General features: G+C 39.1%; 1 protein-coding gene across 5 annotated transcripts in view; it reads left to right on the top strand.

Annotated features, from left to right (window-relative positions):
* The window catches only part of UGGT1 (UDP-glucose glycoprotein glucosyltransferase 1), a 212,574-nt gene extending 184,929 nt beyond the window's left edge, over window positions 1-27,645 (top strand). For all 5 annotated transcript variants that reach the window (XM_037070140.1, XM_037070157.1, XM_037070149.1 and 2 more), the window contains 12 exons: window positions 5,969-6,127; window positions 6,631-6,716; window positions 12,359-12,443; window positions 13,733-13,821; window positions 14,331-14,435; window positions 15,707-15,791; window positions 17,000-17,182; window positions 19,214-19,374; window positions 20,461-20,575; window positions 21,052-21,168; window positions 21,528-21,693; window positions 23,333-27,645. In XM_037070140.1, coding sequence (XP_036926035.1) covers window positions 5,969-6,127; window positions 6,631-6,716; window positions 12,359-12,443; window positions 13,733-13,821; window positions 14,331-14,435; window positions 15,707-15,791; window positions 17,000-17,182; window positions 19,214-19,374; window positions 20,461-20,575; window positions 21,052-21,168; window positions 21,528-21,693; window positions 23,333-23,358 — 1,377 coding nt within the window. In that variant the 3' untranslated portion in view covers window positions 23,359-27,645. The remainder of the gene's footprint in view (window positions 1-5,968; window positions 6,128-6,630; window positions 6,717-12,358; window positions 12,444-13,732; window positions 13,822-14,330; window positions 14,436-15,706; window positions 15,792-16,999; window positions 17,183-19,213; window positions 19,375-20,460; window positions 20,576-21,051; window positions 21,169-21,527; window positions 21,694-23,332) is intronic.
* The last annotated feature ends 76 nt before the right edge of the window (window positions 27,646-27,721 follow it).

A 27,721-nucleotide genomic window follows, 5' to 3' on the forward strand; every position in this document is an offset into this window, starting at 1 on the left:
GACCTACTAAAGTTAAGTGATTTTGAAAGAGTAGAAGGAGAAGCACTAATAAAGTGTTGGGCATCAGAGCAATTTTAAGAGAGAAAGTAAAATTTATATCATGAATAAAAAAGGGAATGAAGAAGGTGGTTCAGTGTATGAGAAAGGAAGCATATACTATTAGGTTTAAACAGAAATTGAAATAAAATAAGATAAAGTAAGGAAGAAAAAGAACAGGGAAAAAAGTGAATAAAGAATAAAAATACAGCCTCAGCTATTGTGGCTCAGTGGATTGAGTGTTAGCCTGAAAACCAAAGGGTTGCTGGTTCGATTTCCAGTGGGGTATGTGCCTGAGATGCAGACCAGGTCCCCACTGGGAGGCATGCGAGAGGCAACCAACCACAAATTTGTGTTTTTCTCCCTCTCTCCCTCTCTTTCCCTCTTTCTAAAAATAAACAAATGAAGTCTTTAAAAAAATGAAATTTTAGGAGGTGATCATTTGTTTTAAAAAAATTAAGTATGTGAGCCAAATTGGGGAGAAAGATCCACCACAGCTTTACCAACAACTAATGAGCTAAAATTAATATAGGTGGGATAGGAATAAGAGGGGAGAAAGCTAGAAAGAAAAGCTTAAGAGTTGTCTAGAGGGATGGGAAGTGATTTTGAAATGATAGAGGGAGAGGGAATATTAAGAATGAAGAATGAAAACCAAGGTAAGACATGAAAAAATTATAATTTGAGATGAAATGGAAAAGAAAAAAAAGGGATACTAAAGAAAATTCAAAGGGCAGGATGAAGGAGAGGAAAAAATTAAAAAGTCTAAGACAGGGCAAAATTAAAAATCTGAAATGCAAAAAAGGGTAGGAGAGGTGATTGGTAAAATTTAAGATTTGAAATACAAAACTAGTGAAGATCTAGATATAAAATTGAAAAAAGGGGACTTCCGCCAAGATGAAGGCATAGGTGGAAACACTGTGCCTTCTCCCACAGCCAAGTTTGAATACAACAAAGGTTTGGAGAACAAAGACACACCCAAAGACCAGAAAATTGAATTATACGGAAGTCTGACAACAAGGAACCGTTCAACGGGGGTGGTAAGAGGGGCGGAGCCAGCAGCGGAACAGGGTCAGGCAGGACAGATCCCCCAACCTAGGCGAGCAGGCAGCCCAGAACCAGTCGGGGTGTGGGGCAGACTGACCACGGTCGCACATTTGCGTACAGTGAGACGGACCACACAGGCCCCAGGGGGCGAACCCAGTGGTGGAGGGCTGACGGCGGTGGCACACTCACATGCAGTGGGACGAAATGCTCGGGCCCCAGTGACAGTGGCAGCTGCCACACCTGTGGGGGCCTTGGCTGGAGGCCGCAGACGGGACGCCATTGCTCCTCTTTGACCCCGCCCTCACATATAGCGTCACAACCCAGCTACTGAGTTGCCCTGCTCTGGTGAACACCTAGGGCTCCGATCCTGCTACATAACAGGCACAAACAGCTCAAAAGATGGCACAAGAAGAACTCAAAGTCCCAGAGCCAATAACTCTAAGTGACCAACAGATTGCCAGCCTCTCAGAAGCACAGTTCAAGACACTGTTTATCAGGATGCTCACAGAACTGGTTGATTATAGTCACAAATTAGAGGAACATATGAAGGCTAAACTAATTGAAATGAAGGGAGATGTCCAGGACACCAATAGCGATGGAAAGGAAACGGGGACTCAAATCAATGGAACGTACCAGAAGGAAGAAAGAAACATCCCACCAGAAAGGAATAAAGAAATGAGAATTCAACAAAATGAGGAGAGGCTTAGGAACCTCCAGGACATCTTTAAATGTTCCAATATCCGGATTATAGGGGTACCAGAAGGGGGAAAGAAACAGCCATGAGTGGAAAACTTATTTGAACAAATAATAAAGGAGAACTTCCCCAGTCTGGCAAAGGAAATGGACTTCCAGGAAATCCAGGAAGCTCAGAGTCCCAAAGAAGTTGGACCCAAGAAGGAACACACCAAGGCACATCATCATTACATTAGCCAAGATTAAAATGAAGGCAAGAATCCTAGAAGCAGCAAGAGATAAGGGGACAGTCACCTACAAAGGAGTGCCCATCAGACTGTCAGTGGATTTCTCAAAAGAGACCTTCCAGGCAAGAAGGGGCTGGAAAGAAGTATTCCAAGTCACGAAATCCAAAGACCTACATCCAAGGTTGCTTTATCCAGCAAAGCTTTCATTTAGAATGGAAGGAGAGATAAAGTACTTCTCAGATAAGATCAAGTTCAAGGAGTTCATCATCACCAAGCCCTTATTATATGAAATGCTAAAGGGACTTATATAAGAAAAAGAAGATGAAAAATATGAACAGTGAAAGGACAGCAAACTCACAGTTCTTAACAAGCACACCTAAAACAAAAGCAAACCAAGAGGACAGCTAGATCAGGAGTGGAACCATAGAAATGAAGAACACATGGAGGGTTATCAACAGGGGAGTGGGAGGAGGATAAGTGGGGAGAAGGTACAGAAAATAGCATAGACAGTAGGTAGAAAATAGATGGGGGGAGGGCAAGAATAGTGGGGGAAATATAGAATCTAAAGAACTTGAGACACGTGGTTATAAACTAAGGGGTGGAGAATGGTGGTGGAGGGAGTATGCGGGTGGAGGGGAATGAAGGGGGGGAATAGAACAATTGTAATGGTATAATCAATAAAATATATTTTTTAAAAAAGTAGAAAAATAAAAAGTTATCTTAAAAAGAAAAAAATTGAAAAAAGGCAATAACAACTACTCTACCCACAGCCAACTAGCAAAGATTGCTAAAGGTGGAGAGAGTGCAGGTATTTTAAGAGTAGGAAAAAGGTGTGAGATGACCATTGACAAGAAAATTGATTTTGTGAGGATGGATGGGGGAGAAATAGAGTGTGGAATGGAAACAAGTTGTAGCAAGAGAGAAAACAAAATTTAAAATGAAAATAATGAGAGGAGAGAGGAAGGTAAAATGGGGTAGGAGAAGGGAGGAGCAAAATATGTGAATTGAAATAAACTATAGTATAAAATTTAGTGTCTTAATTTGTGCAAACTTGATGGACCAGAACTGAATCTTTAGAAACTCTGCAGGAAAGAAAATATCAGAAATCATGGAGAAGACCACAATGGATTTTGTCTCAGGAGCCTCTAGTATTTACCACTATTTTTTCTTTCTGGATCCCCTCGGGTGATGTCAGATGTTGCCCTGTCTGACCTTAGGCAGCCTATAGGAGACTTCCAGGGGATCTGCTGTCTGTAGCTGTCTCCAGTTGTTAATCTAGTTACTCTGCACTTAGAAGGCTTAAGCACCATAGAGTAGGGCAGAATACCTCCTGGGGTTTGGGCTGTTGTTTCCCCTCTGGTTGATGCTGCCCATGGGACTGGACTGCCTGAGCAGGATGGCTGCTGCTGTATGTGTGACGACTTAGCACTGGGATCCCTGGATCTACTCTCTTGGTTGTCTCCCCAAACCTTACATCTCTAGTATCTCCTCAGGAGTCTCTGTTTCACTCTGTTCCTGCCTTTGCTGGAACCTAGGATGTGTTTGGAAATGAAAATTTGTGCTTTGGCCCTTTAAATGGCTCTTTGAGTCTCCAGCTACCCATCTCTGGCAGAGAGCAACTCTGCCTCTTTATGCCGCTGGTTTTTATCTGCATACTTTTTTGGTCTCTGGTGCTCTAGGCTGGGGATCCCAGATTAGGGTTTAGACCCCCCTCTTGTCAAGGGGATCCAGTGGTCACTTAATTTTCCCACCAGTGCTACTACCTGTGGGTGCCCAGCCCACCTTCTCAAGACTCCACTACACTCCTTACTAGTTGGGTTGTGCTGAAGCTGATTCTTCTGTCTATCCAAGGTCTTCTCTGTCACTATTGTTCAGTTGTTTGTTCTGGCTGATTTCTCCACAATTTAGTTGTAATACCAGATTGGCCCTGGGTGGACGTTAGTGTGACTTCCATTCACTCTTCTGCCATCATGCACCAATCATTACTTTTTCTTATAGCCTCTTTAATTTTAGTAGTGATGCTCCTGTTTTTTTGCTGGTTTCAGTAAGTTGGCTCTTCTTTTTATTTCCTCGTCATTCTAGCTACAGGTTTGTCAAGTTATTGATATGTTTGAAGAACCATCTTTTGGCTTCATTGATTTTTCTGTTTTTTAAAAGTTCTTTTTTTTTCATTTATTTTCATATAACTGTATTTTGAGTCTCTAAGGTTAGTAATCCATTATCTCTAATCCAATTTCAAAGATAGAAAGCTCATTGATGTCATAGCCCGTAGCCCGTATTATCTGTCTCTAGTTTTTTTAAAAAAGTAGTTAAAAGACATGGTCTTTTATTTTCAAGAAGCTTAAAGCTTCTCAGAGTCCCCTTTGAGCATTTATCTCTGTGTCTATCCTTCATATCTCCCGCTACAATTGAAGCCTATTTCCTGGTTATGTCTTATTGGGAATTGGGAGACCAGGAACTTAAAATAATTTCAAAGTCTTTCTTGGTCTTTTTTTAAAAAATTAGGTTAAATAACTCTAGTTTTTTTTTTTTTTTTTTAAGAAGGATTCTTTAGGTGCTATGTTAGGGAAGAGTGTGTGTATACACCTTGCTTTTTTCCCCACCCCAATCCCATCTGCCATCTTTTTAAGAAATAGGAAATACAGTCTTTGCCCTCAAGGAACCAACTTTTACTGAAGAAATTATAAACTAGCAACAAAAAGCACTAAATATAGCCCTGGCTGTTACGGCTTAGTGTGTTGAGTGCCTGCCTACAAACCAAAGGGTCGCTGGTTGCATTCCCATTCAGGGCACGTGCCTGGGTTACAGACCAGGCCCCCAGTAGAGGGCACATGAGAAACAACCACACATTGATGTTTCTCTCCCTCCTTTATCCTCTCTAAAACTAAATAAATCTTTAAAATTTTTTGTTTTAAAACACTAAGAACAGTATAAGGAAGTACAGAATTCATATGCAAAGCATGGCTTCTTTAATAACTTCAGAGCTTTTGCTGTTCTATTTTAGGCTTTCTTTAGTCTCTCTGCTTTCCACTACAACTACTGCACCTGAGACTTTGTGAGTGGGTCGAGATTTACCTCTTAGTTGTTATTATTATACTTTTGGACTTTAGACTAATATTGCAGTAACCTTTTAAGCACCAAATAGTACATTATTAGCATTAGCTGGGGTTATAAAGCCATGCCTGCAATAGAAACTCTTTAATTAGCTAAATCCAAGCTGCCCCAAGACACTGTGGTTAAGTTTTCTACAAGGAATCAGTGAGAACTGATTGGCATAGAACATGGATGACTCCAATTGGCATAGAACATGGATGACTGTATGCCATTGTGGCGCCATTAGTATATTTTACACATTTGCCTTTAGAACAGTAGTGTTTCAGCTATATTCTATAGGCCAAGATGAATTTGCATTTTTCTCTGATGTTTCTTGGATTTTTCTCATTGTTTCTCTGTTATCTGATATAAATTAATCCTTGTGAGATTGTCTGTTCTATTTTCTTTATTATTTTGCTTTTAGAGCTGTTTTTTGACAGCTTATTTTACATGTTTTTCCTATACCATCTTTCTACATTAGAGTCTTATCTTCTCAGCTGTATTTTGGAGTAACCTCCCTGTTATTTTTATGTCCTTTTTCTTTACTCTCTTTTCAACCCACTTGAGTTTTAAAAATTGTATACTGTTTTTAACTATAAGCACAGTCAAGTTACAGAGAATTTCATCCACCCTAAAGGTTCACCTGTGCCCCTTTGCAGGCAATGTCCATTCTCCAGTCAACTATTGATCTACTTTCTGTCACTATAGTTTTACTTTTTCTCAAATTTCTTATAAATGTGATCATATGGCATGGCACCCTTTATTCACTTCATTTACTTTGCATAAAGCAATTGGGACTCATCCGTGATGTTGCATGTAGTTTGTTTCTTTTTATTGCTAAGTAGTCTTCAAGTGATTTAATTATGACATTGCAGGTGGATGGCATAGTGGCTGCTGAGTATGAACTGGAGTACCTCTTACTAGAAGGTCACTGCTATGATATCACCACAGGCCAGCCTCCACGAGGACTACAGTTTACATTAGGAACTTCAGCTAACCCAGTCATCGTGGATACTATTGTTATGGCCAATCTGGTAAATAACTGGTATATTAGATGGTGATATTGAGTCATGTTAATTTGGGTACTATGATTTATGATGGAGCAGTTAGCATTCTGAACATGAATGAGATGAAAATTTATGATTAACTTATGATAAAAATCCTAAATTTAGTTAAACTTACAGATTGTAATTACATGTCACCTTAAAAGAAAACACTTTAGAATCTTCTTCTCTGAACCAAATTGGCCCCTGAAAATGCAGTGCTTATGAGGTGACAGCATTTTTCTTTTCATTAGAGGTTTTGCAGCTTCCTCACACATTAACGTTGATTCTTCACTAACGTATGGCTAAAGGGCAGGTTTTTGGCTTGTGTTTTGCTAGTGTTTCTAATATGTAGATTTCTTTTATGTTGTATTGATTTGTTAGCTATCTTATTTAAATACAGATAACTGATATTTCAGAAAAGAAATAACTGTCAGAAATAACATTTTGATGTTTCAGAGAGAACTAAAATTTGTCTTTTCTTCTTGTTCTAGGGTTACTTTCAGTTAAAAGCCAACCCAGGAGCTTGGATTCTCAGACTAAGGAAGGGACGTTCTGAAGATATTTATAGAATCTATAGGTAGGATTAATTGATGCAGGTGCATTTTTTTTCCTGAGCATTTTGCTCTGAAAATCAGCTTGAGTTGCATACTATACTGGCATTTAGTTAGCCAGGGAATAAGAATTTAATTTACAGTCATATGTGTGATGAAACATTGCTTTTCCTGGAAATTAAACATGGAAGAATTATGAGAGTATAATTAAATAGTAATACTATCCAATAATAATAAGTATGGTCAGGTTTCAAGACTAATGATAGTTCCATTTATTCTTTAAACAAATATTTTACAGTTTTATTAAAATATTCGGACCATAGTAGTTTAAAAAGAGAAGTCTTGGATGGAGCTGGAGAGAGCATTGTGCTAAGTGAAATAAGCCAGGTAGTGAGGGACAAATACCATATGATCTCACCTTGAACTGGATCATAATCAACAAAAGAAAAAAGCAAACAAAATGTAACCAGAGATATTGAAATTAAGAACAATCTGACAGTAATCAGAGGGGAGATGGAAGGGAAAAATGGGAGGAAGGGTTTTCAGGAACTACTATAAAGGACACATGGACAGGACTTCCGCCAAGATGGAGGCATAGGTGGAAACACTGTGCCTTCTCCCACAGCCAAGTTTGAATACAACAAAGGTTTGGAGAACAAAGACACACCCAAAGACCAGAAAATTGAATTATACGGAAGTCTGACAACAAGGAACCGTTCAACGGGGGTGGTAAGAGGGGCGGAGCCAGCAGCGGAACAGGGTCGGGCAGGACAGATCCCCCAACCTAGGCGAGCAGGCAGCCCAGAACCAGTCGGGGTGTGGGGCAGACTGACCACGGTCGCACATTTGCGCACAGTGAGACAGANCAACCAAGTTTGAATACAACAAAGGTTTGGAGTACAAAGACAGAGCCAAAGAACAGAAAATTGAATTATACGGAAGTCCGAAAAGGAACCGCTCAACCGGGGGCAGTAAGAGGGGCGGAGCCAGTATTGGAGCAGGGTCAGGCAGGAAAGATCCCCAGACCTAAGTGTGCAAGTAGCTCAGACCCAGTCATGGTTTGGGGCAGACTGACAGTGGTCGCACATTCGCGCACACTGGGATGGACCACACAGGCCTCAGAGGGCGAACCTGGTGGTGGAGGGCTGACGGTGGCACACTTGCATGCAGTGGGACGAAAACTGTGGACTCTGGTGACAGTGGCAGCTGCGGCACCTCTGGTGGCGGTGGGCACGGCAGCGGTGGCGGCGGCGGCAGCAGCGGGGGGCGGGGGGGGGACGGGGCGGCAGACGGGAGGCCATTGGTCCTCTTTGACCCGGCCCCTATATACAGCGTCACAACCCAGCGACTTAGTTGCCCTGCTCTGGTGAACACCTAGGGCTCCTATCCTGCTACGTAATAGGCATGAACAGCCCAAAAGTTGGTGCAAGAAGAACTCAAAGTCCCAGAACTGATAACTCTAAGCGACCAAGACATTGCCAGCCTCTAGGAGCACAGTTCAAGATACTGTTTAGCAGGATGCTCACAGAACTGGTTGATTATAGTCATAAATTAGAGGAACATATGAAGGCTAAACTAATTGAAATGAAGGGAGATGCACAGGAAACCAATAGTGATGGAAAGGAAACTGGGACTCAAATCAATGGAATGGACCAGAAAGAAGAAGGAAACATCTGACCAGAAAGCNCTAGGGGTTAGTGTACCTCCCCCATGCAAGGAACCATAGAGAAGAATCTAAAATGCCCCATCATCTTTCCTCAGTCTTCACCTTGCAGAGGTACTATAGAGGAAGAAGATTTTATGACATTCTCCCCTAGAAACATTTCAAGAATATAGAAAAGGCTTAAAAGATAACACCGTAGTCCCTCTTTGCTAGAAATTTGGCAAGACAGTAATTTCCAAACCAACTTCCTAAAAGACTTAGGTCAATTTCTACTTCCCAGTCTTTTTAAGAGGAGGGAGGGCCTGTTGTATTCACCACATCCATTGTTCCACTACTTTGTCCTTCCACCAAAAGCTCCAGAACAGGGCTCTTGATCTGATCACATCTGGTCCCTTCTAGGCTCATTCCACAAATAAGCTTTCCTCCTACTCCATGCCCAAATACTCTCTGTAGCAATTTACCATGGTGCTCATGAGGACCCTAGATAATGATGCCAGCATTCCTGCAGGCAGGGTCAGACCCAGGGAAATGAAGTGACAGCTAGGAGAGGTCTGAGCATGACAGAATTGTGAATATCCCACCAAAATTTACCGCTGCTCAGCTAGTCCTGACACACTCAAGACTAGATGTAGTCATCACAGAGGAACATGGTAGAATCTCCACACACAGCTACCCAAGGAAGCTATGCTGTTATCAATTCCTAGCAAAAGAGGGGGGAAGAACAGACATTACAAATATGGGTTTCAGTTGGCCAGGGTGGCTCCTAGTTTATTCCATAATAGATAGTCATTGGGACAAATGTTGAGGGTGGCTATGAAAGAGTCCACCACTTGTCACACTCCTCACTCAGCTTGAAAGGACCCCCAACCCATAGTGCACATCAGTGTGAGTGGATGTAGGGTCTAGGCACTCAGCTACCACCAGGAAGTGCTCTTTCACCTCAAGAAACAGGAAATCGGACAACAGAGATTCCAGAATGCTTTTGCTGAGGCCCAGTCCTGTTCCACTAGCCCCTTTCCTGTTACCGCGAGATGGACATTGGCCATTGTGTGTAGCACAGCCTATCTGGCAAGCTGTCACAGGCCTGTTACTGCAGCCAGTGCAGTCAGTGCTGTTCAGCTATCTGGTTTTACTTCCAGATACTTCTTCAGTGTGTTGATGGCTAATAGTTCTTGTTCATCCTCTGCCTGGCTGGTACCCAGATCCTGCTTAAGGTCCTGCTGCACAGCCACCTCAGAAAGCAGAGCAGCACCTGGCAGGACCCTCCTGAAGTCACTGCAGCCCTTCCACAAAGAGCTGGATGTGGTCACGAAGGGGCTTCTCTTCAGTTTGGCACCCTTATCATAGGACACATCAGAGGTGACAATGGTCACCTCTGAGGTGACAATGGTCAGAAACCCAGGGGGGAGCCTTGGCATCCCATTGGGCCATCTCCTCCAGCTCTGCCTGTAACTCTGTAGCTGAACTCGGCTGGTTCAAACTCCTTACCAAGATTAGATGTCTTTACGGGTCTTGTGAACCAGTCAATCCAGGCATCTAATGTGCCCTCAGAGTTAGGCAATTTGGGGTTATACACCTTGGCCACAAAGTAACTTTGTGCTGCAGATCCTCAGGATGATGTTCATCATACCAGCCATCAGTGGCAGCTGTTTTCTGCAGTTTCTCCCAGCCACACTTCTCTGACTATTCCAGAGAGTCTTTAGCCCAGCAGGCAGGGGCACAGACAAAGGGTCTGTCACTTCAGAGATGAAATCTTGGGATCAGTCATTCTCATAATAGTTACATCCACACCTCTAGCTGCACCCTCACCCCCCAGCCCAGTTCTCAGACAAGGCCAAATCTGCCACACCAGGGGCTCTCTGGGATGCCACACAGAAACTTAACTATTCTGTCTCTCTCATCTCTGCCCAGATGTCATCCTTGAAGGTTTGAGTGGTAGGGGATACAAGTGGTGCAATCTGATCCCGGAGGAATTTGCCCACCAACTCAACTTCAGAGGCTACCCTTAGATACCATTTTAGAGGCTTGGCTTCTTGTCCAGGGACCAAGCTTTAACCCCTCTTGTCAAAGTGCCTCCTCCTGGGTCAAATGCACAACCAGCTTCATGAGTGGGTTGACTCCCCTGCATTCGGCCCCTGTTTGCTCCCACTTAGCCATGGTGACTGCCAGCTCTTGCATCATGCCACTCTGCATGACCTTCCAGGATACCTGGTGCAGGCTGGAGAAGGAGAGGAAAAATGGGGCCTTTGTGTTTCATTTTTCAGTCATTCCTTTCTGCTATCAGTATTCCTCAATCAGACCATCTGTTACTGTGACGAAAACCATAGGCAGATGAGAAATTGAGTCATTTTAAGAAAGGAGAAAGGAAATGAAGAGTCAGACTTTTCTGCCTAGATAGTTTATTTCTCAACCCTGAGTGAGTTGCAGGTGGGCAGTATTTGTGCGCTTAAGTCATGAAACCTTGGTGCTTACACTGGTCCTTCCTGGTCTGTAGTAGGTTGAGAGTAAGGACTTCCAGAGCATTTTATTAAGAGCCAGGTTTTCACTTTAAGGTTTAATACAAATGACTCTTAGTTTTAAAAAATTATACTACCTTTAAAAAGATATGGTCTAACCCTGGCTGGTGTAGCTCAGTGGATTGAGCATGGGCCTGTGAACCAAAAGATCAAGGTTCAGTTCCCATCAGGGCACATGCCTGGGTTGCAGGCCAGTTCCCAGCAGGGGATGCACCAGAAGCAACCATACATTGATATTTCTCTCCTTCTCTCCTTCCCTTCCCTTCTAAAAATAAATAAATAAATAAAATTTAAAAGTATGGCCTACATTCTGCTTAACACAGTTTAAATTACTTGTAAGCTATGAGAAAAGACTTTGTGTCAATTTATTTAGGGAATGATTTCCATTAGAGTTGTTTAAACACCCTCTTGCTATGTCTTCATCTTAGCTCCATAAGGTCTTACCTGACATGTGAAAGCCAAGGAATTCTTACATGTTCCTTACCCAGGAAATAGAAGACTTGTCTTATAATGACATCTTCATTGTAAACAGTAGATTTTCCTCCAAATGGTGTTATTCCCAGTAGAGTTTTGCAGAATTTTAATTTGTTATAAGAAATTTATCTGTTTTTCTAAACCCTTTTTTTCTGTGTGTCCTTTCTCTGGCCACTCTCTTCACTCCCAAGAGTGTGGTAACCTCTCTTCCTGCTGAATCAGGCTCCCCGCCTCCTGTGCTTCCCATTGGATATTCCCAGCCTCTAGAGTGTCTCCTGTGCTCCCTTCAGAATCTTACCTTTACCTGAGAATTCTGCTGTCTGTGGAATAACAGTGAATCTATGTTTTATGATGGCTTTCTGCAGTTAACACCTTGAAGTCGGTGGTTAGAAATTATAGGTATTACAATTCATTAGTAGGGAAATGTTTTGCCTCCTCCGCACCATCTGCTTGCAAATAGAGCTTGTGATAGGTCTTCCTCCATAGTGTGGGCACCAGATTGAGTGCAGGGCTTAGACTGGCTCATGTGCCTCCAGGCAGAACAAAGTAGATGCCTTTATGAAACTCTGAGGTAGAGCCATGCTTTGCTACTTGCCCACTGAAAAGAAGGAGTGTGTTTCTGGTGATTGTGCAGAGTGGCCCATGGCCCAGGCACTCCTTCACTGAAGGTCCTGGACTTCACTCATACCTTTTGCATGTTGATGGTGGTTAAGTATTCATGATGCACTTGTCAGCACTGGCACTCTCTCACACTGTGAAAGGTAATTTCACGAAACTCAAGAAGGAAGTTTGGGCTGTGACTGACTGGAATTCTCAATGTTTAAAGGATAGAGATTTTTGGCATGTGCTTCTCTGTATCCTGAAGGTGCTTCCTGTGAAACATTAATTTTTTCTGAGAAACTCCTTTATGATAAAAATTATGGAAAAGTTTAGTGGATTGGTGTCAGAGCACCTACTGCATTGGAAAGCTGTGACATGTAACGTCCATCTTAACTTTCTCCCTTTTCTCCCTAAGCCATGATGGGACAGACTCTCCACCCGATACTGGTGAAGTTGTTGTTGTGCTCAATAACTTCAAGAGCAAAATTATTAAAGTGAAGGTGAGTTTTGTATATAAGGCAGCTACTCTTTTATAGTTGGTAAAAGTAGCAGTATTTTGTTGTTCAGTAGCTATTATCTAAAAATATGTGTCTTGAAACCAGCCCCAAACTTTGTGAGTGGATGGATTGGTTAACTCCAATAATAATGCTATTGTGATAATCATTTCACAATGTATGAGTATACAGAATCATCACACTGTGTACGTAAATTTATACAATGTTATTTGTCAATTAAATCTCAGTAAAGCTGAGGGGGGAAGAAAAAGAAGCCCAACACTTTAATTCATCTTTGGAATTTCACTGTAGTGTATATAAAAACATTGTTTAAAATGCAAAATGTCTTCTCTAAATATGCATTTGTGACTTCAGCTCAGAGTGCATCTTTTGGGTAACCTCAATGAGCAAGACAAGTCTCATTTTAGAAAACATGTTTTCATAGATATTGTGTTCTTATGTAACCACAATTTACATTGTTATTGATGACTCTTCTCAGAAAATTGAGGAAAATGCCAATGAAAATTTCACCAACAGTTATAAGTGGTAGCTCATTTAATTTCTTCTCACTTCTTTCTGTTCTCAGAATTTTAAAGGTCTTAGTGCCTTAAATTTAAAAGCTATCAAAAGGTATTATAGAGTAAATACAGATATACCTCGTTTTATTGCACTTTGCTTTCTCGTACTTCACAGGTATTGTGTTTTCTATAAATTGAAGGAAGATCCTCCACCAGTAAAAAAAATTTTGACTCACTTTATTGAGCTACTCACTTAATTGTGGTGGTCAGGGTCTGAGCCCACAGTTTTTACACACAGTAAAACCTAACACAGACCACACATGGTTGAGCTGAAAAAATGGTCCCTATGCCATAGAGAAGATTCTCCTGGCTCTGTACTATTAAATCCTGAAAAAAAAGACTGATGTGAAATGGCTTCTTCCTAACGACAGAACTCATGTAGGCTGCACTTACTCCCTAGAACTTACTGTATTATCTTAGTGAATTGTACTTGTATTTTTACTCAGACTATATTTCCTATACAATTGCTTGAGGTTCTTTGTACATTCATCAAACTGAAAACAGTTATTGTTTAATTAAAAGAGGTTGCTGTGTTCTTACTTAAGGTTTTGTGTGATATGATGAAGATACTTCTGCTGAATATATTTGGCCTCTGAGTAGATTGTACCTGCTTGCATGAGAATCAGTTTCCTATTGTTGGCAGTACCCACAGTGAAAACCATTTTAATGCCTATTAAACCTAATAGGAGGAATAAGATTCATCATATGTGATTGCAGGTTCAGAAGAAGACAGACATGGTGAATGAAGACTTGCTGAGTGATGGAACTAATGAGGATGAGTCTGGATTTTGGAACTCCTTCAAATGGTATATTGGCATAATAAAAAAAGTATTGTTTTTTAGGAATCATTGTAATACAAGCAGAATCTCTCCCTTCTTTTGAGCATAATGATTTTGTCTTGGGCCTTTCAGATTTGGTGCTCTGTGCAGCCAAAAATTGCACTTAAATTTAGTGTGCATGAATATTTCCTACTGATAACAAGAAGTTAATATCCCCGCACAGTGAAGTGCCTCCTTCTCCATTTGTTGACTCTCGTTGGTTGTGCCTACTCTTTAGAGGCCTGACTGATCATTACTCTGTTGACTCTCCATTGTACCCCCTACATTCTGTGGAAAAGCCTTTGTTCACTCTTTTCCCAAAGCCATTCCCCTGTGGGGTGGTATCTCGGCTGTGTGCTTTCTCTTCCTCCACAGTGTATGGGACACCTGGCACCTCGTCCTTTATACTGGTTTCTAGGGAAGGAGCAGGGATGGGAAAATGTTGTCTCTTTAACTCTCCCCTGCAAGGGCTGTGTGTCTTCCCTTTGTTGTTACAGGAGCTTCACGGGAGGACAGGGCACCGAAGCAGCAAAGCAAGACAAAGATGACATCATTAATATTTTCTCTGTGGCATCTGGCCATCTCTATGAACGATTTCTTCGGTTAGTCACGTTGATTATTTCAATATTGACAAATGAATTTGTCACTGTGTTCTTTTTTGGAGAGTAAATATTTTATGGATTCTTCCATTATACTTCTGTGTATTTTAAGCACTCTGAGGGTTATGACTAGATTACCATAAATAATTATATTTGTTTTCATATGGCTAACAGCATGAACTCAAGCTATATAGTAAATGCGTATGTGTGAATATTACAGGGCTATAAATTTTTAATATCACTCTGCACACATTATAAGTACTGGTGTTTAATTGGTCTCCAAGCATTGCTTAAACTACTACAAATTAAGAGGTTAATAGAGAATCAAAGTGGAACAGCACCATGGACGTGCCTTTTAAAGATTCATAGTATTTTAGACCCGGGATGGGGTGGGGTGATCTTAGTTCTAATATAGGATCAGCTCTGTTTTATAGACAGAGATTCAGGGTGAAGGGACTTGCTTGAGGTCACACAGCCAGGGCCAAGGAGAGGCCACTGGCTGGGGCTGGTTGATGCAGTGATTGCCAGGGGAAAGGCTCTCAGGAGTGCCTGTGGTCAGTGATCAGGAAGGTGCCTTTGCCTGCGAATGACTTTCCTAAGCCAAGATCTTTATCTTAATCTCCCACTACAAATCTAGTATAGAAAATAATTGAAATGTCATTTTACTCATGTTTTAGACCTCCTGTTTCCAAGGAATAATATCTGACCTAAAATAGTAATGTCATATGTTAGTAACAACTGAATTTAATTAAATTCCTTTACTTAAAAAGTATTTTTGTTTGTTTTCAAGATAGGGACTCCTGAAACTAACCATTTGCCATTTCTTTACCTTCTCCTTGGCAGAGATCTCCAGTACAGGCTGTGAGGGGCAGGCCAGTTCCACAAAACTGCTACAGCTTTACAGACTTTCTTGTTAACAATGATGTTGGGCAGAAAAGCAGAACCTCCATTATTAATTTGTATCATAGTTACTGTATCAGTTCATGAAGCAGTTTATTTGAAGATGTAACGTAATTAAAACATTTTCCTTTATCAGTTAGGTATAGTTTTGTAGGTAAGAAATACTCCTTTCTCATTCAGTGATATATTTACAAGAAGGAATAACTGCAATTTTCCATTAAATGATGGAAAATTGAGGGTCTCCCTTTCCCCAATTAAGCCATCAGTTAGCTCTGCCTTAAAGGACATTTAGTAATCTTGTAATTGACTACTTGATTTTGTTGAAATAAAAACACATTGGGAGATTATTTGTATTATTTGCTTTTCTCTGACAGCATAATGATGTTATCAGTACTGAAGAATACCAAGACTCCTGTGAAATTTTGGTTTTTGAAGAATTATTTGTCCCCCACATTTAAGGTTTGTTCCTTAGGGAAAAGGAAAACATTCTTAGATTAAGGACATATGTGCTATACAGTGTACTTTTTACTACTGTATTATCTGTATAATTTTTAAATTTTCCTTTTATTAAATTATCCTGATTCAATTGCATATTTCTATGTCAGTTACTCTTCCAGACTAATCCATTTTGGGAGGTAACAGTTATTGTAAAACTGAACACAAAATTATGTCCTAGGAAGACTAGGAAGAGAGTCCATATCGTTTGCTTTGATGAAATAACATTCTTCTGAGCACGCATGTCTTAGTTTAATTAGAAAATGTGATTCTGGTTTTCACTAAGAAAGGTGATTAATTCCATCATGAGCAACTACCCAGTGATCCATAGAAGTAATCCTTCATCTGTATAAAACAAAAACATACTTGGAAAGTATTCTGTTTTATATATATATTAGTATTTGTCACCTAAATTGATTTATTTGCATCTTTTTTTATTGTTGTTACTCTGTAGAATTTACTAAACAACTTCTAATGTATTCGGTAATTTCTCTTCTATATAAGTAATTCATGTCTGGTCCCCTGAAGGTACTTGTATTAGAATAGTAAAGACTTGTTCAGTTTGGGTTTGCCCTGTCATCCCTTGGGTTAGACCTAGCTGAGAGATAGGCTTCAAAGTCAAGCTCAAAAATGTTTTACTGATCAAGTTTAGACAAATGAAGTTTATTTCTCTTAAATGCACATACACAAATGAAAGTTAGTTATCTAAAAGCCTTCACCTAAAGATTACTGCTGCTGGAAAGGAGGCTGCCCACCACACACCACATGTGGGGAACCTGGCACTAAACTATTCATAGAGGACCTGCTTCTGGGTCAGGGATTCGTACTTAGCAGAGCAGCTCCCTCACTGCAGTCTATTGAAAGCCAGCCCTCTCAACACATGGATTTGTAAAAGAAAAAATATATATTTAAAAAAAGAAAATAAGAAAAGAGAAAGAAGATTTCTGTCATTTTGTATAGTGCTCAGAAGTCATAGAGAAATGAGGATTTGGCAAAAGTTTGTATGTACTTTTTTATGTAGTCACAAGTGAGTCAGTGGTCAAATTTTATTAGACCATTGTTATGGTAAATGTTTTACTTGTTCCATAATCATGATAATTGTCTTATGATTATGAAGTCCACTTTCTTATCAAAGCAAATGATTGTTTGTTGTTCCCTATATCTAAAAATAGGAGTTTATACCTTACATGGCAAACAAATACAATTTCCAATATGAGCTTGTTCAGTACAAATGGCCCCGATGGCTTCATCAACAGACTGAAAAACAACGCATCATCTGGGGTTACAAGATCCTTTTCCTGGATGTGCTCTTCCCATTGGTTGTTGATAAATTCTTATTTGTAGATGCTGATCAGGTAAGCTTTTAAAGGCTATATTTAAACAGTTTGTATTAAAGGCATTAGACTTTTTTCCCCTTTTTGAATGATTTTATTTTTCCAGTTATGGAAAAATACATGCTTATTTTACATTATTTAGAATCTGTGGGAAGGTATCACCCAGATGTGATCATCTTTAAAATTTGCATTTGATTCATATCTTCTTCTATGTTTCTTTTTTTATAAAGATTGTATTTATTTATCTTAAGAGGGGAAGGAGAAAGGGAGAGAAATATCAATGTATGGTTGCCTCTCATGAGTCCCCTGCTGGGAACTTGCCTGCAACCCAGGCATGTGCCCTGACTGGGAATCGAACCGCGATCGTGTGGTTTGCAGGCCCATGCTCACTCCACTGAGCTACACCAGCCAGGGCTTCTTCTATGTTTCTTGACATAGTTGTCATTATGTTGGGTTGGCTAGAAAGTTCATGTTTTTTTTCCTCAAGATGGCTCTAGTAGCACTTAGTTCATTCAAAACAATTTTGTTAGATTGCATTGTGACAGCTGTCATATTGCTGTGTATTTAAAAAAACATTAGCCCTGGCTGGTGTGGTTCAGTGGATTGAATGCCGACCTGTGAACCAAAGGGTCACTGGTTTGATTCCCAGTCAGGGCACATGCTTGGGTTTTGATCCAGGACACCAGTAGGGGCATGTGAAAGGCAACCATACATTGAAGTTTTTCTCCCATTCTTTCTCCTTCTCTTCTCCCCTCTCTAAAAATAAATAAATAAAATCTTAAAAAAAAAAAAGAAATAGAGCCCTGGCTGGTGTAGCTCAGTGGATTGGGCGCGGGCCTGCAAACCACACAATCGCGGTTCAATTCCCAGTCAGGGCACATGCCTGGGTTGTGGGCCAGTTCCCAGCAGGGGACCCATGAGAGGCAACCATACATTGATATTTCTCTCCTTCTGTCCTTCCATTTCCCTCTAAAGATAAATGAATAAAATCTTTAAAAAAATAGAAATAAATAAAAAGAGAACATCAAAATTGGTGAATTTTGTGTAGCCATTTTAATATTGAAGGTGGAAGAAAATAAGCAACATTTTTGTCATATTATGCTCTATTTTTTCAAGAAAGGGGAAAATGCAACTGAAATGCAAAAAATGATTTGTGCAGTGTATGGAGAAGGTTCTGTGACTGATCAAACATGTCAAAATTTGTTTGCAAATTTTCATGCTGGAGATTTCTCCCTGGACAATGCTCCATAGTCAGGTAGACCAGTTAAAATCGATAGTGATCAAATCAAAGCATTAATTGAGAACATTTAATATTATACTACATAGGAGATAGCCAACATACTAAAAATATCCAAGTAGACATGGCTGGTGTAGCTCAGTGGATTGAGCACGGGCCTGCGAAGCAGATGATCGCAGTTCGAGTCCCAGTCAGGGCACATGCCTGGGTTGCAGGCCAGTTCCCAATGGGGGACACACAAGAGGCAACCATACATTGATATTTCTCTCCCTCTCTCCTTCCCTTCCCCTCTAAAAATAAATGAATAAAATCTTTAAAAAAATATATCCAAGTAAATAAAATTATTGGTGAAAGTGAAAAATGTGTCTTTTATTTTACAGAAAAATCTAAACAGACTTTTTGGCCAACCCAATATCATGTATGCAGTTTTTTCTCTTAATTCATTTCATATACAAACTAAAATGGGCATTGTTTCACATATGTCCATGTTTAACTCATATAAACCTCCCAATAGCCCTGTGAGATCCCCATTTTACAGATGAGGAAACTGGGTCACAGAGAGGCTAAGCAAAATAAATTTATTTCTGTTTTTTTGACTACTAAGACTACTGTGTGCCAAGCATGAAGCTAAGTGTCTTATCTGTTAGTGAGGGCAATCAGCTAGTCACTGGAGGAATTCACGTTCAGACTGGGTCTCCTTCTGGAGCCTGTGCCATTAACCACCTTGCTGCCCTTCAGGATTCCTTCAGTGAGATACTTTCTATTTTCATGAAACTGCTATCTGCATAGTTGTTTAACAAATGTCTTTTCTCCAGATCGTACGAACAGATCTGAAAGAGTTAAGAGATTTCAATTTGGATGGTGCTCCTTATGGTTATACTCCTTTCTGTGATAGCCGAAAAGAAATGGATGGCTACAGGTTCTGGAAATCAGGATACTGGGCCAGTCACTTAGCTGGGCGGAAGTACCATATCAGGTACTGAAAAGGAATTGCTCCTAACACTGTTTATTTTTATTTTCTTTTCTTTAAATTAATATTGTATATTTAAAACAAATAGGTTATACATTAATACAACTCATAAACTAAAAACATCATAAAAATTATACAGTGAAAAAAATCTCAATCTTGTCTCTCTTTCACCTAGTTTTCATACCACACAGATAACTTTTTCTGCTAATTTACTGTATGGCCACAGAGTGTTTTTAATTCCTACATAAACAACTATGACTCCCTTTTTGCACAAAATATGAATTATTTTTTACACAAAATATACCATCCTATTTATAGTTTTATTCCTTGCTTTTTTACTTAATATCATTAGTAAATATTATATGTACAGAGAGACCTTATGTCTTTCTACATCTACATATTATTCCAGTAGTGTTATTATATTTAGTTTTTTGCTCTAACATACATTGTTGCACTGAATAATTAAGTACATTATCCTGTGTATTTCAGTATACCTATAAGATAAATTTCTAGAAGTATAACTTCTAGGTCAAAACAAATGTATGTGTGTAATAGTTTTCTAACAAACACTACATCATCCTCTCTGGGACAGTTGTGATTTGGTAGATTTGGAGGGTTGGGGACCTGTAGGAAGCAACATATACAAAGATTAACATTAAGATATAGATAACATCAGTATTAAGCTGTATGTTTATCATCCAAAAAATAACTTGTTTTTTCTCCTGTAACAGTTAAAACATTATTAGGATATTTTTGACTAATGGTTATTTAGCAATTACTATAGCTTTTAATACCTAATCTGTTGATTTGACTAGAAGTCTCTTGTAAGAGATTGTATTATTTCTTTTGGAAGGCAATTACATAAGGAAGAGTGACAAACTGAGCTTGTGGTGGCAGAAAATGGGTTTTGTAGTGATTTTCTTAGTTATTTCTGAAGTAGCATAGTACTGACCCTCAGGTCCACCATCAGGCCTCAGCTCACTTTTTCAAAGAAAAGCCAGAATGTTTGCCTAGTAACCTGTTCCATTATAAAGTGGTTTTCCTATTTATGTCATAAACCATAGTTGTAACAGATGGGTCTTCTCTATCCAGTGCACTGTATGTTGTTGATCTGAAGAAGTTTAGGAAAGTAGCTGCTGGTGACAGACTCAGAGGACAGTACCAAGGTCTGAGTCAGGATCCTAACAGCCTTTCAAATCTTGATCAAGTAAGCACTTTTTTTTTTTTTTTGGTTAACACTTTTAGTGATGGGTATACCATGTTGTGTCAGAAAGTGATGTATTATTTTCTTGTCTGTTCACTCCTCTCTTGGGACAGTGTGTTGTTTCTTCATGGGAAAGAATTTTGTATTAATGTGTGTGACATTTTTATCTGTCCTCAAAAGAAGACATGCCAGTGGAAAATGTCAAAGGCCTGATGAGGGGGCTTTGCTCTGAGCCATGCTGGCTTCTCAGTGATGTTCCCCCCTGAAGATTTTCAGGTGCTTATTATGGGTAGCTATTTTATGGGTCCTCTAAACTTTGTGGTTTTCAAAGTACCAAAATATTTTAGCTTCTTTAAGGTTTTTGGTAAGGACTTTCACATTTTTAAAAATTTGTAACAGGCACATGTTATGTTATGAACAGCTAACATCATTAACTTACTATGCATTTATTTATCTATGTATGTATTTTTACCAAATAGGATTTGCCCAATAACATGATCCATCAGGTGCCAATTAAATCACTCCCTCAAGAATGGCTTTGGTGTGAAACGTGGTGTGATGACGCCTCTAAGAAAAGGGCAAAAACAATTGATTTGGTGAGCTGTCTGAGCTTCTTGGTGTCTTAGTCCAGGGGGGCGTGTCACTAGATAATTATTATACACAGATTCTTGTGTAGTCTTTCTCTGCATTTGTATAGTCTAGGGACTGTACATCTTACAGTAAGCAGATATCTCTCTGTGCTTGCAGCAGAAAGCCAGTCATGTAGTGTCTGATGGGGCTGTGTTCACTATTTACAGTCAGTGGAAATACTACTTTTGCTTCTGCTAATCTATCTTTTGGTTCCTCAGTGGCATTCTTTTTGTCCAGTTAAAACTTGAAACAGAAACACCTTTGAATTCCATATAATGTTCCCTTTCTTCAACTCAGCTGAAGTATGCCATTTTGGTTTTCACAGTGTAATAATCCCATGACCAAGGAGCCCAAGCTAGAAGCAGCTGTTCGCATTGTTCCAGAGTGGCAGGACTATGATCAAGAGATCAAGCAACTACAGATTCGCTTTCAGAGGGAGAAAGAAGCAGGAGTACTGTACAAGAAGATAACAAAAGAGCCACACCAAGAAGGTAGTTTTTTGCTTTGAGAAAGTATTTCTTTGCAGTACTGATTGCTATTTGTTGCAAAAATGACATAATAATGAATAAAAGGAAAATAAGAATCACGTAATAATTCTTCCATCCTTACATTATCCAGTGTATATTTTTCACTTCTTTAGTTTGGCCTATAAACAATAATATTTATTAATGTAGTTGCTGCTCCTTTCTTTTTTTGATTTAAATTTTTTTTAAAGATTTTACTTATATATTTTTAAACAGAGGGGATGCCTCTCACACACCCCGTACTGGGGACCTGGCTAGCAACCCAGGCATATGCTCCAACTAGAAATTGAACCAGCAACCCCTTGTTTACAGGCTGGCTCTCAATCCACTGAGCCCTCAGCCAGGGCACTGCCCTTTTCTTTTGTTCCTCCCCCCCTTTTTTTTTTTTTTGAGAAAGGGTGCTTTCATTGTGATTATTGTTATTTTAGATTCATGAGTTTTGTGATACATAGATAAAAACCAAACATGGCATTTTTTTGGATCTCTTGCCAGATTCCTTGGTTTTTCATTAAATCTGTCCAGGTACTAGTAAATGAACACATTCAGGATTGACAGATGTGTCTGTATTTGATTTAGGCTAAGAATAGAGAGGACTGAGTCTGCATATAGTGCTTTTACTACTGTGTCTATATTTTGAATGGTAGCCATTTGGAAAAAAATCAGTGACCTTTTATATTAATAAGCTGGATTCTATTTAACATTTATTCAGCTCAAAACTAATTTTAAAAAAGCAATCACAGAACATGGCTCTTGAGTGATTCACTTACATATTCTGAAGACTGTATCATGATATTAAATATCACACCTAAAAGTTTGGATATTTACCATAAAAATAATTAATTCAAATTCATTAGTAAAACTTTAAGGATTTCCATAGCTGAGCAGAGAATGTAGCATACTATTCAAATAAGAGGAAAGCATAAATAATAAATGAATTTGAGGAAATAGTAATGAGATTGAAGTAACCCATCATTAATATGCACTACTCAGGAAAATACTCATATTGATGAGGGCATTGTTGGGGAAATAATGGTAAAACTGCCTGGGTCTTCCTGTGTATTATAGCATTCCTTGTTAAAAAGCTGTCAGTCAGTCATCAGGCATAGTTAAAATATTTATACCTAAAAATTTTCTCTCTTGTGAATTTACCTTAAAGAAATAATTCAACAGATGAGAAAAAGTTATATACATGAAGAAATTATTTTACTGATACTTATAAACCAAAAGTGTTGAAAGCAATTTAAACATCCAAGCATAGCGAATGGTAAGTGAGCTACATAGGAATATGTGTATATGTTATTAAATTTTAAAAAAGAAGAATCCTGGCTAAAAGTGTATGTTTTACTGGAAGTGAGTACTGTACTTTGCAAACAGTTCACATTAATTAGGGGTATGTAGGTAATTTCCATGTAAAAATAAAAATATCTTTTTTATTTTATTTTTGCTTTAGAGCAGACCAAACCAAAGTTTGTAAAAATTTTAAAAGAAAGATAAAATGCCGATATTGGCACAAATAATAGGTTACAGTACTAGAAAATCCCAAGTCTGTATTTTTACAACTTGAGGACAGCCCATTTACTCTTTAAATTATTCTCTTTTTCTATAGGACCTCAGGAACATGAAGAATTATGATCTCTGCAGAAGGATAGGAAATTGCACCGTTTGAAAAACACTTTTTATATTAAAAGCTAGTTTTTTTCTGATCTGTCTATACAACTGCTGATGAATTGGCTGAGCAGGTGTGCCCAGATTCTTTTGATGCTGAGCATTTGACTTTTGACTCCTGCACATTTGCAGGCTGTGTGTGAGTCTTTGAAACTGAGGCTTTCTTGGATCTGTACAACGGAGCACAGTGAGTGGCTGATCTTTGGGGACACTGTAAAGAGCAGTCTTCTAACCCAAAGGGAAAATGGCAAAGGCAGTGGGAGCAAAACAAGTCCTGTGTACCCCCACCCAAGAGCACACTGTATACCACACTGTCATGGGAACCAACCAGCCAGAGCCGCCACATTCTTCCTCGCCTCCATTGACTGGCAGCAGAGTCAGTCTGCAGCATGCATTGTGTGCAGGTACCACTTTGAGTTGGGCTGGCAGGAGCTTTGTCCATTGTCTACAAACCTTGAGGTTTACTCCAGTGTGTTCCTGTGCCCTTCCTGCATTCTTCCCCTTACATTAGTTCATTGTTGAACTGAGACCCAGACATCAGTTTGTGTCTTTAGGGTTGATTCAGGATAAGTAAATTATGGGCAGGATGAGGGTGGGTTAGGGAGAGAGTGTGGGAAATATTAGGAGCAGGAGGGCTCTGGGTTGTTGCAGGAGAGTTGAGGAAAACCAGAAATTTGCTGTTCTTTCTTATAAACCATCAGCACCATAGTGACTAATTTGAAATGAAAACATTATTCTGACTCCCCACCCAACTTACCTTTTAGGTAATTATTTTGTAAATTTTTCTATGTTATTTGCTTTTTCTTTCCACTTTCTAAAGAAGTGTCCTTATTGATTTCTTTACTGGATATAGCCATAATAAACCCTCTAGTGACATATCGTGGAGCCTCAGGGTTCCCTCTCCTCCTCCAAGGATTTTTCTCTCTCAGATGTAGAGAAGTTGGCTTTGACTTTTCTCTATGAAAGACTCTGAGATCTGAGAGCAGCAGGAGTTTGAACAGTAATTCATGTGGTTTTTACATCGTTCCATATTTCTTTTAGCTTCATGCTGTGGGTAGCCTTTGGCTTGCAGAAATTCAGCATTCCACCAATCCTGACTCTACATGATTACATCTTGAAACCACATTAGCCCTTTAGTCATGACTTTCGGTATTTTTACCCAGAATGGCCTGGAGCAGTGTGTCTTGGTGAATGGGCAATTCTGGGAGGCTCCCATGAGGAGTGTTCTGGTGTGTGGCTGGCCTGTGGGGTGTGAAGTCCCAGGTTCTCCACTCACCTTCCCAGAGGCAGCAGCAGGACTGCAACTGTGAACTCTCATGTTTGCCACTTTGTAAAAATAGGAGGGGTACAAATGGACAACTAAATCCTCAGTCTTCTAAACCAGGTAACATTGATTTGCAATCTTCTTTAAAAAATCAGTCTTATGACAAATTTCAAGTAGTGTATTTTTTTCCATATTCACATGCAAAAATTAGCTTAGGAGTCTCTCAAGCACTCCGATGAAGCTGTTGATTTTCCTTTCATAATTTCATTAAAAATTGATTAGAGAGCTCAGAACATTTTAAAATAAATTGATCCACAACTGAAAAAGTTACTTAGAATAATTGCTATTGAAGGCTGTTGCATGAGTTTCTGCTGCCCAGGTCCTCACTGGATCAGAGCAATTAAAGGGATAGAATCATGACAGTAAAAATGTTTATGCAGCTTCATCTTTGAGTTATTTAAATTTTTCTAAGGCTTCTGCTGCTGCCACTTCTGTCTATAACCATGGGCAGAATTATGCATTTTCCCAGTTTATTTTCTGGGAGATTGAGCAGAAAATACCAAAGTTACTTTTTAAATGTTGGTTCGCTTGGGACATGAAGCAGACCACCTTTCTCTATGTCTTTTTGCCAGGTCTCATGCATATTTCATGTAAGGTACAATGTGAAATCTGTTCTCTATGTGGTATGTGTCATTGCTGTTATCTATAACTACCCCAAACGAGGTCTTGTTAGTAGTGTAATCTAAATATGTAAGACCCAGCTTGCTTCTGAAATGGCCTAGGGCCCTCCATCTCCTGCCAGTAATTCTTGATTCATGTGGCATAAGCATCTTTCAAAATTACTCTCTAGGAAATGATGTTACCACTAAAATTTGGCTTTGGTCAGCTTTGTCTGTTGACTCTACTGTGTGAAAGCAAATTGTGACTGAAAAGACAGGTAGAAGAGACTTTTTTTCCAAAATGCAATGATTGATTACAATGAAACATCCAAGCTTCTGGAAACTGATCACAATGTATTGTTTTAAACCACCATTTGTATATAATGGATTTTCTCCTCTCTAATTATGCTGTGATAGAAAATTGTATTTCTGAATCAGTGTCACAATAATGTGAAATAATGTGACATGCTAGAATATCCATGGAACAGGGGAACTTTTATGTCCCATGAACAGTGGTTTTTAATTGAGATCAAAACCCATGCACATAGCCTGCTGCTAAGGTTGTAGGGGCATTCCTATGTTGTGTTTTAAAATTGTACTCAATACTGACACACTGAGAATGATAGCATGTTTATTTTCCATAAGATTGATAAAGTGTTGAATCTGTCAAAATAGCATTTCAAATGGAAACAAACAGATGTAGATGTTTGCCTACCCACTGAATGTGCATGCGTTGTGGTAGGCCCATGTATTATGTGAGCACAGTTCTTAGGAACACAAAGATTTTTCATATACTAAAAAATAGTTTCCAAAAATAGAGCTTAATTTACTCTACTGTCCTTTAATTCCTCACATTCTGAACCTTGTAAAAGCTTTGCCTGGATGAACAACTTTAATCTGGTTGCAGGGACTAAGTCCCTGGGTGAAGGGCTGGAAAGCTAGGGATGGCATTGTAGTTTTTGGAAGAGAGTAGACCCAGTGATAGGGGAGAAGGAAATCCCAGTATTCTGTAGCTGGGAATTCTACTTTACTGATATCATAATTTGGAATTGGTCAGATACCACCCTCATAACAATGAGTATAAAATGATTCCTTTTCCCCAACATTTCCCCTATAAGGACTTGAAAATAGTCCTTATCTAATATTGCTATGAATGATTAATAAAAATAATTCAACTAAAGAGTTTCAAGGGACTATGTAGTCCATTTTTCAGAATAAACTGTTAGTACTATGGTATCAGATTTCAGGGAAATGTAAATGTTTTGGTAAAGCCACCTAGTGGAAACTTACTTGGTAACACAAATAGAGAGTGCATTGTACAAGTTATTTAAATTTATGTATCATTGGGTAATTGTTATAGTTTTAAAAAATATTTGATTTAATAAAGGGGGAAATTTGGGGGATAAGTAGAGTTAATCAACTTAAATATAGCTGTCATGTGTCTAGTTTGGTGGGATAACATTTTTAATTTAAATTCATGTTACCCCTGTTCTGATGTAGTGAGGAGGTATCTTCATCAGGACTTTGGTAATTATGTGATTGAATTCAAGCCAATTAGACTCATTAACTAGAGACGTCATTGATATTCCAAAGTATCTCTGCAGGATACCAGTTTCTCTTTTATTATTTGGTCTTTGATCTCTTGATCTGATATAGACAGGGCACTTCAGGGTGGCAATGAGACAGTGTACTAAGTAAGGATCCCTCCCCATCAGTATGCTGACAATTTACAAAAACAACCACAACATCAGTTTTAAACAACTGCATGCTCTCCAGAAGTAGTTCCTAAAGTTTAAACTCTCTAGTGATGATTTTGCAGGCTAGAGGCTATTTCTCGAGTCTTTCCCAATTAGCAACAGTAAAAGCCAAATGTGGAAGATTTAATTAAGTAGGATAAAGATTAAAGTATAAGCTAAGTCATTGCCTTACTTGTCATGATTTAGGTTTCCAAAGCAATGGGTATAATTCCTCTTAAGAAAGAAAGTGTCAGAATACATTAACCTATGATCAACAATTGGAGAAAAAGGTTATCAAGTTCCATGTTTTCCAATCAGTTATCCTTGGTAATAACAATATAAACATGGAAAAACAAAGGAAAATGTTAGAATTTAAAAAGAATTATGTACCTAGAAGGAAAATCCTTCATGATAAAAATTATTCCATTTTACTGAATTCTATTAAATGTAACATAGATCCAGGTGCTGCCCTTGCTTGGGAACAAGCATTGGAGCTCAAATGTCTGCAGAGACCTTGGCATCCAAAGTGAACTGTGAATGAGTTTCTGCTACTGTAATGAAAATAAGGTCTGGTCAACACAATAAACTTTTTTTCCTCTAAAACTTTCTGGTCATTCAGCTTTTAAGTTTAGGAACAGTAGAATGTTAGAACTCAAAGTTTCACCCCTTTA

The sequence above is a fragment of the Sturnira hondurensis genome, unplaced genomic scaffold, assembly GCF_014824575.4.
Source record: "Sturnira hondurensis isolate 20B ecotype Veracruz unplaced genomic scaffold, ASM1482457v3 Scaffold0001304, whole genome shotgun sequence".
Taxonomy (NCBI): Eukaryota; Metazoa; Chordata; class Mammalia; order Chiroptera; family Phyllostomidae; genus Sturnira; species Sturnira hondurensis.